The 9,756-nt window shown below is 28.0% G+C and overlaps 1 protein-coding gene across 6 annotated transcripts in view; it reads left to right on the top strand.

Annotated features, from left to right (window-relative positions):
* The window catches only part of LOC107456924 (Oxysterol-binding protein-related protein 8), a 142,118-nt gene that overhangs the window by 85,800 nt on the left and 46,562 nt on the right, over positions 1-9,756 (top strand). Inside the window, exon 1 of one of the 6 annotated variants that reach the window (XM_016074905.3) lies at positions 3,117-3,156. The exons of the other annotated variants lie outside the window; for them this stretch is intronic. Within the exon in view, the coding sequence (XP_015930391.2) occupies positions 3,132-3,156 (25 nt within the window). The 5' untranslated portion in view covers positions 3,117-3,131. Of the gene's footprint in view, positions 1-3,116; positions 3,157-9,756 lie in introns of those variants that run through there. 6 annotated transcript variants of the gene reach the window in all.

The following is a 9,756-nucleotide window of genomic DNA, read 5'->3' as shown; positions in this document are numbered from 1 at the left end:
AAATATTATCATGTTTTTAGGGCATGAATCTGAATTGAACAACGTGATAATGCTCACTCTGGTTATTGTTTCCGTTTTTAAAAGCGCTATATGTTGAGCCACCTCATTTAGATTTGCCATGTGACATTTTTAGCAGCAATCATTGGTCGATTTTCTAACGTTGCCATTCGGGGAGTTGTAATGAGGCTTTTTTTTGGTGCCGTGTAAGAGAAATATATATATAGATTATTGAAATTTGTGTTTTGCATGAAATTATTTAATGAATTAAATAATTTCAACATTGAAATTATTATAAATGAATTTTGAAGTTGTGTACGAAAATTTTTCAATTCGCTGAAAAAGCTCTATAGATATGGCGAAACACGCAAAAAGTAGAAATTCCGTTAAGGGGTCTAAATCTTGGGCCGCTTTCCTGACCAAACTATTAGGACCATATTTCTAAGCTTGCAGCTATATTTTGGTCCATAGGTCAAAAATCCGTCTGAAAAAAGAGTTTCCTTCAGAGTAAGTACGTTTAACAAAATCAGACACAAAAGTGTCTTATTTCGTTAACTTAAAATATCGCTTGCACAGATTAATTTGCATACTTGAGATTACCTCCTTGAACCATTGTGTATTAAAATATAAAGATCCGATTATTAGATCAAAAATTATTTAGGGTGGCCCGTTTATTTTTCTGCACACTGTACATTGCCAATTAGCCATTAAGCTATTTTGTATATCTAAGTTATTGTTTATCTATTAGCTGTTAAGTTGTAATATGTATCAAAAATATACACTATTACTTAACTGTTAAGTTGAAATATGCATCACAATCATATATTACCTTTTAGCTGGTTTAGGGATAATTTTTAAATTTATAATAATTTAAATTTGCTTAGATTTTTCTTCCTTTTGTTCCATGTTGCTTATTTTTGAAATTATTAAGGTAATTTTGAACCATGTAAAAGATAATTAGTTAATTCCTTTGAATTTACATTCCATTTTTCGTGAATAAATGAATTCCATTTTCATTTTTGGAAATTTTGCTATTTTTTTTTACAAAATAAACAAAACGAAAATAAAAATAGACTTAATTAGTTATTTTTTGAACGTAAACCTACTTAAAGTAAACAAAGCAAAAATCAAAATAAAAATAGACTTTTACGTCATTATCCAACTTCAAGACAAAAATGTCTCAAAAAGGAAAAGTTTATTAGCAATTGATCGTAGAAACTACAATAACAAAATTAGCAAAGAAATATCTTTGACACCTTAGAGAGTAAAAAAGTTACCTTTAAACTTTAACCACCTTCCGAAAAAAATTAGATGTATCCATCAAGATAGTGTTACTTTGAAGGAATAGGCTTGAATGAAGCTTTGGATTTGGTTTTACCTAAATGCTATTTGTATGGAGGTTATTAGTATTATACCATTTTCTAAAATTAATTAATATCCTTCCATCTATTCCGCTCTTAATTGAAATTTTGAAAACATTTATCTTCAAACTTATTTTCAGAATAAATATCTTTTATGATTTATCCTTTAATTAACTTTTCCAAAAAAATCTCTTAATTCAAGCCGAAAATTGTTTCCCGAAGATATGGAAACCATGACTTTTATTTTCTCTCACTTCTTTATCAATAATGAATAACTCAAATTAAATAACCCCAGATGTTTTTAAATTGACGGGAGCAACATCCAAAGAAAGATATTTTTCAGTTTTTTATTGATATTTTCATGCCCTTGTTTTACCTTTTCATTCTTCATAAACAAAAATAATTTTTGTTTGGAAAGATTTTACCATTTTCTTTTATAAAGTAGATAACCTAAATTATCAGGAAATTATTATTTCTACATATAAGTTAAAAATATAGAGAAGACATAAATAATAATTAAGATTAATTAAAAGAAAAGGAAAAAAAATATTAAAATAAAATATATTTTATTTTAATAATTTTTAATCCTTATTATATATATTTTCCATGTTTTCTCTATATTTTCAACTTATTTTATGAATTTTATTTATTTGCAGTTTATACGCAGTAAATAAAATTTATTAATTTTCTTCGATTTTTTTCATTGTAAACAAGAAAGCGCTTTTGCCACATTAATGGGAAAATAATCTAATTCAAACCCTTAACGATTAGTGTTAGACCAAAAATGCGTAGAAGTGTTTACTTTTATATTATTTTATTTTATTTTTGGTTCGTAATAAAAAACACTTTTTATATAATAGAGTTAATAATAACCGTTTCTAATGTTTTCCAAATAAATAAATAAATACGCGTTTTATTTCATACTACTAGGCAACGTTATGTTTGAAAGGAATAAATTAAGCAATCATTTTCACTTATTCAAAATTAATTTTAATCGGAAGATATCAATGATGAAACTTATAAGAAACAATTATGTCTCATAATTTAAATCATACATTAATTTTAAGATTTCATTAAAGTGATATTTTAATTAAATTTTTAAAATTACCCAATCTTAAAACCTATCTTCAGAATAAATATCTTACAATTCACCCTTAAGTTAATTTTTAAAATTACCCAATCTTAAAACCTATCTTCAGAATAAATATCTTACAATTCACCCTTAAGTTAATTTTTCTCGAAAATTCTCTTATTCCCAGTTTCCCAAAGATATGCAAAACCATGACTTTTATTTTCCTCTCTCGCCTCCTAATCAATAATGAATAACTTAACAAATTAAATAACCCCAAACATTATGAAATAGACGCGACCAACATCCAAATATAGAAACATCTTTTCCATCTTTTATTGAATAAAAATAAATTGCGGCAGGAAGCGTCAAAACTCTCATTGTGAAACGACGATAATTGCTCAGGCCTCATCTCTTTTGTCTGAGAGAGAAGAAAAAGCAAAAAAATATATTTACTTTACTTTATCTCGATCTGCTTTAGTAGGATATATTTAAAGAAAATAGTCTAGTGTAATGGAAGGAAGGAAGGAATCTTTGTGTTTCTGATTTCATTGTTAAATTAGACTGGGCGTTAGCATTATAACCCAAGTGCTTTTTATTGATAACGTACGATGCGTTGACAGGTTTACAATAAAATCTGTTATTTATTCTCGTTACCTCTGCTTGTATTTGTACTTATGTGTTTGTGTGTTTCGATTTTGAATATGGATATAAATCACCCAGAGAAAAGTAATGAAATTTTTATTTGATTTTAGTGTTGTGTTTTCTTTATAGGAGCTGAACGAAAATAATGTGTGGAATTCAGCGTTTATTTTTTTAGCATTTATTTATTTGCTGTCAATTAGAACGTTTTGCTTAACTTTAACGGTGTTCTTCGGAGCTTTTTCGTAGAGTCAAAATGAATAAAGCAAACGTAAGTGCCTTATACTACAAGCAAATCATAATTTCAAGTTATTTTTACCATCTTGCCGTTATGAAATATCTGGATTTTAGAACGGATATAAATTACTTATATATTTATTTATATATAAAAATTATGAAAGTTTTTTTTAAAAAAGAAATCGCCTATTTGGCGAGATTTTTCCATTGAGATAAAAATTATCAAAATCAAATAATAGTTTTTCAATTTTAGAAAGTTTTTTAAGATCCCAGATAATTTCAGCGGCAGTAAAAAAATACTAATTAATTTACCTAGTATTATTGAGTGATATATTAATAAGAGTAATACTAAATACTTTTTAATATTTTAAATTATTATAAAAATTTAAATAATAATTTAAAATATTAAAAAAAGATCACAAACGCTTTGAATCACTTGATTTTTTTTTAAAATCACAGATTTATCTAAAAAATATTCTTTATACAGTACTCCATTAAGAGTATATTATACTTAAGGCTGTGATAATAAACCATTGATGTCAAATCTCATTGATAATAAATGTTTTATTCATAGAATCAAGAAATAAGTTAATAAATTAAATAAAATATCTCTTTTAAGAGCTTAAAAGTAGAAAAGAATGTAACTTTTAAATTATAATTTTTCATTATTCATTTCATATTATTTTCATATTTTAATGTGCTCATTGTAGTATGTAATATAATTTGCTATTTTATTATCATTATACTTCAATTGTACTCATTTAATTTTATATTTATTTATTTCAATACAAGTAATTTTAAAATTTATTAAATATCTACTTGTAAATAAAGAATGGTTCCGCCAAGAATAATTTACTTTTGAAAATATTTTCTGATCTATATTAATTTACTTTTCATTCGATAAGTTAGTTCTCTGCCTTTTCAAGTTATTGTTTTTAGTTTTGTAAAAAAAATAACTGATTTTATTTATTCAGTAATTGGTGTACAATAATTAAATAATAGTATTAAGCTTTTTATTATTAGTGGTATAAAAAATTTTAGTTGTAGTATTATTGTTAAATAATATCAAGTATTATTTATGCATTTTGTCAGTTTTAAAAATGGGACCGAAATTTAAAAAAAATGTTTCACCCATAGCCACTAAAGCCTTAATCACGCCCCTGTAGTTCATGGTAATGATTTTATGATTTAATTTTTTCCTGATGTATCATGGCAAAATTCAGAGCCGTATGAACAAGCCTTTGTTTCTCAAACACATGAACACATTCGTTATTTCATTATAGTTATTATACGTGGTGATTTTTTTTTTTTTTTTTTTTTTTGTGGGCTTGACTGGATTTGTAAGCACAGCTGCATATTATTTTCGAATAAAACCAATTTAATTATTTATAATTATTAACAAAATTCTTAAACGCCCGACACCTCCTTTTTGTAGATAGTAATTGGTTTAAGCAAATATTTTCAGAATACTTATCATAGAAAATATTTTCTTGAGAAATAGGTCAATCTATCAAAAATAGCTCATTATCTTAAAGTTTCTTTCATTGAAAAATACAAAATCTCTCCTCTACACTAAAATGAGAGATTTTTATTCTCTGTATAATTCATTCTTAATTTGAATGTAAGGAAAATTAACAATCTATTTGTGGGTATGTTGCGATTTTTTGGAATATTTATGAGTTCTTAATTTGAAAGCTTTTATACCGTTTTGTTCCCCCTCCTCTTCTACGAAATACGGAGAAAAAATAAATCAGAATTATTTCATTGTGCTACTTTTTTCAAATATTGAAGTATCAATCTGTACATCAAACAGAAAAATATAAGTTCGATTTCTTCTCCGATGAATAAATGCCAGATATTTTCTTCTTTGCTTACTGGCAATATACCATGGTATTATTTATGACTCCCTTAGGGTGCATCCTATCAAAATTTTATCTTTGCAAAAAGTTTTTATTTTTTTTTCTGCTGAAGGATCTTTTTCCAGAACGATTCGGTTGAGTATTTTCAAGTATTTCCCTCGTGGTAATGATGCGATATTTCCGCCCTTGTCTTCTTGCTATCATTTTTATTAAATGGAGTATTTATGGCTGGAACATGGCTTTCTCTATCAAATGGATTGCTTCAATCGATTCATCCCAAGGATTTTAGAATCTTAAAATATCTCTGCCCGCTTCCACTCCCTAGTTACTTCACTGTGTTTGTATCTCGCATAATCGGTATTTCTCATGAGATTGTGTTGTAAATGTTCAAAGTCATGGTTTCTGTTTGAAAAGCGAATTGTTTCAAATTTACGCACTCGAAGAAAAAGAAGTCTTTTGATTTTCCCTTAATGCATATATCTTAGCTGAACAGGAGTCTTCAGGTATACGTTTCTATTTTTGTGAAATTATGAAAAATTAAGATAATGGTAAATGTGTGGGAAGTTGATGATGAAGACGGCCGAAAATAATCAAGTTAAAACAGTAAGTTGTAGAACTGGAGGTATAAAAATTGAAAGCTTATTTATCCAAATGATTTTTTAAGTAAAATAATAAATTTTGTATTCATGGGTCATGGCAGGGACAGGCGATGGGAGATAAATCCTTCACGACCTACCTAATCAAAAATGATTATTTAAGCAACGCTTTGAAATACAGATGAGATGCACTGCAGGCGTATTATCGAAAAAGAACACCGCCGAAAAAAAAACCTACTCAGTCAACCTCCCGATGTCTTATGATATTGTCCTTTATAAAATTGAATAAAAATTAATTATATGATTCATTTTATTTAAAAAGGGATAAGGAATGATGAAAAATTATTAGATTTGTGAAATAAAGGAAATGCAAGAGCTAGGAAATATGTAATACATACAATGGCATCACAATGTATTCATTAAAGGAATTTGCCAAAAAAAACTTGTTTTTTATACTTTTTGAAAACTAATAATAATAAACAGTGGTCTGACAAGATTTTTTTGAATGAAAATTCCGGTTTTTAGATTTATGAGGAAGATTTTATAATTTTCCTAATGAGCGTGCAAGTGTCTAAAATACGCGTTTAGGCAGGCTCTTTTTATCCGAATCTTGTTTTTGGAATAAAGTAAACAAAGAATATACCTTTCAAGGAGTTGCAGTTTTAAAATTATTAATTAATGGCGTTATCACCACCATTTTTGAAAGGAAAACTTTTGTGATAAGCTCATTTTCATAATAAAATATTTGTGGAGGGTCTGTTTTTAGCACCCTGTTGACCGCTGACGAGTTAACTTGTCACTGCACTTGCGTTATCCATTTCAATCCATGAAACCCATAGCTATTTAGAATATTGCAGAAGGTATGCGCAACGCTCAGAATGTTTTACGTTACTTCCATGTTCATTTACAAAATAATAGACAGTTACATGATGACATAGTTTCTGGTTAAAATTACCAGTCGGAAAAGTGATGAGATAAAATAATAATACTATTTTTTGATGAAAACACAGACCTAAACATAAAACCGAAAATCAAAAAGCCAAAACAGCATACTTACATCAATTGTTGGTCCAGGATGTCACAAATAATTATTTTATGGTGGTCCGAATTAAATTTTAGTGGTCTTGGACCACCGTTAATTTCAAGCCCTGAGTCTGCATATACTGAGGCGAAATAATGACTTGTAAATAATGCTAAATGAACTTCTTATACTTATTTAAATAATAAATTTTTGTGAATTCTTATAAAATCCCAGAAATGGAACTCTGGTTGAAAGAGCCTGATTTGGCGATAACTTTAGTTTTAAAAAAATTCTTGAAAGACGCCAAGCATCTTTCCAAATGAAAATTTGATTTAAATCAACTGAAATAATTTCTATTTGTCAATGATAATCTAAAAAACTGTCTTCTTTAACGTCTTAATTTAAAGTGACTCTCAAAGTTTAAGCTAGAAGTCTTAATAAACATTTAATTTTCTAATTAGCAATGATTATTTCCATTAGTTAAAGTAGGGTTGATGCCAGATTACGCATTTCAATCTAGTTTTATTTTCTTCTTCGTATTTTATATGTAAACGAAAGTCTAGACTAATTTACTCATTCTATCATATCAATTTAACCAAATTAGTTTATTTTTGACATTTTTAGCAGAAAATGAATGCTGAAGAAAAATTATTTGAGTCAGGAGGCACATTCGACTGTTTATCCGAGTTCGTTTTAGTGAAAGAAGTAATTGGTTGCCTAGCAACCTTTAATAACATCATATTAAGACTAGCAGATAAGCATGGAAAAAAGCAGCCATGCAGAGTTTTGACTATCCGTATTAAAATGTATCTACAATTCATTTTTATAAATGTTTCGTTCATAATTTAATTTTCTCAACTCCCTAATAGCTTATTAGATATCATAACTCTTTTTAGTGAAATAAAATAAATCATTTGTCTAACAGGGGAATAATATTGATACTCGTTTTTCGTACGTACTTGTAATCTATACCACATGCCACTTGTAATCTATATACTTAATTAAAACTAAAGAGATTTTTCCATTTTTAACTCTAAACTTCATTGCGAAATAGCTGTTACATAGATTTTAGGGAAGGAAATACTTGTTAACATTACTATTATTTGACGGTTTACTTCAAAAATATCGCTTCTAGAAATAAACTATGATTTAAAAGCTATTATATAGATTTAAAAAAAAAAAGAAATCGAAAAACAATCTTTAACATCGTTATTATTTGTTGTAACATAGCTATTTTTCTCCAAGAAGCTAGATTAGCTTTACCCGCTTAGTTTTAGTTGTTGAATATTTCTTAGATTTAATTTAAAATACTAATCCTAGTACTTATCTTTTTTATTTTGTTATTGAATTATGAAATTCAATTTAAATAAGACTTTTCTCTTAGTATGTCGCCATTTTGTTTAATTAAAAATGGAATTATATCAATATAAACTATTGGGTGTGCAAATAAGTTTCCACCGTTTTCTATCAAAAATTAGCAGTTAATTGTGAAAAAAAACGGTACTTTATTTTTTATTCAAAGTATTCTCCATTTCTAGATACTACTTTTTCCCATCTTTCTGGGAGCATTCGGATACCACGTCGGAAGAACTTTTCATGTTTTGAGGATATTACAAATTGACCCAGTCCTTGGTTTCTTCAAATGATGAAAATTTCTACTCAGACAGTCCATGTGCCATCGACTGGAATAGGTGATTATCTGAAGGGGCAATGTCTGGCGAATATGGCTGGTGGGGTAGGACTTCCCATTGAAGTGTTTCCAAGTAGTCAAATCAATTTTCATGCAAAATCGACGTTCAATGTTTCTTGGCTTCAGCTCGTATGGAACCCATTTTCCTTGTTTTTGGATCATTTCCAATGATTTTAAACGATGTGAAATTTCTTGCTGAGTCTCTTGTAATGTAAGAGCAAGTCTTTTTTGCATTTGGGACGAATCTTCTTCCAATAATTTTTCCAAGTCCTTGTCATCGTACAATTTCGGCCTTCCACTGCTTTCTTTGTCTTCCACGTTAAACTCACCGTTTTTAAACTTCTGAAACCACTCACGACAACTTCCCTCACTAATAGCAGCCTCGCCATATGCTTCTCCAAGCAATCGATGCACCTCAGCTGCAGATTTCTTCTAACTTCAAATTAAAGAAGTAAATCAAAAGTTCCCACAGATGACGCTTATTTGGCACAAAACAATTAAGAAATGCAAATACGTCACCAAAACTTAAAGCTTATGTTGTTACCAGATGAAGAAACTTACAATAAGACGTTTAACACCCGTCAATTTCTTCATAACCTTCTGGTAGTGCCATCTTGAACGACTGAAACTTATTTGTACACCCAATACATTAACATGGTTGCAAGCTTTCATGATTTTTGAAGATTCTATTCTGTAATAAAACATTTTCTAGTTCGTAAAACCAGAAAACCTTTTTTTTTTCTTCTATCAATTAAAAATTTTATTCAAATCTTTAATTAAATCTTTAATTTACTAATACGAATCATTTTTATGTGTTGGTTGTTAAACTAATTTCAACACAAATTTATTTATTTGAGAATTAAATAAAATCAAATTTAGCTACCGCAAGGTTAAATCTTCTGTATACAGCCGATAAGTTGGCAGCTCTATATCAACAATATACATGCAGCTAAATTTTTTAGGAAATCAAATGAAAATTGTGGTCAGATAATTTCCGCGGAAAGAAAAAAAAAGTTATTTAACCAATCGTTTACAGGTGTTTCAAGAGAAGATTAATCACCAAACGCCATTGATCCGTTTAGTAAGACGCAAAAATAAATCGAGAAAAGGATGTACAATTTGTCGTAAAAATTTATCATGGTAAATTTTTACGTTACCTACACAATTAACTAAGTTATTAAAATGTATATTAATAGTAAATTTAATGGTTAGATTCCAATTCCTGTTGTAATTTTAAAATGCATAAGATTATTTAAAAAAAAAAAATCTTAAGTGGAAACACAT

This window comes from Parasteatoda tepidariorum, chromosome 6, assembly GCF_043381705.1.
Source record: "Parasteatoda tepidariorum isolate YZ-2023 chromosome 6, CAS_Ptep_4.0, whole genome shotgun sequence".
NCBI classification, from domain to species: domain Eukaryota; kingdom Metazoa; phylum Arthropoda; class Arachnida; order Araneae; family Theridiidae; genus Parasteatoda; species Parasteatoda tepidariorum.
Note: the sequence above shows the minus strand (reverse complement) of the source record. Positions and strands in the feature narration are given on the sequence as shown.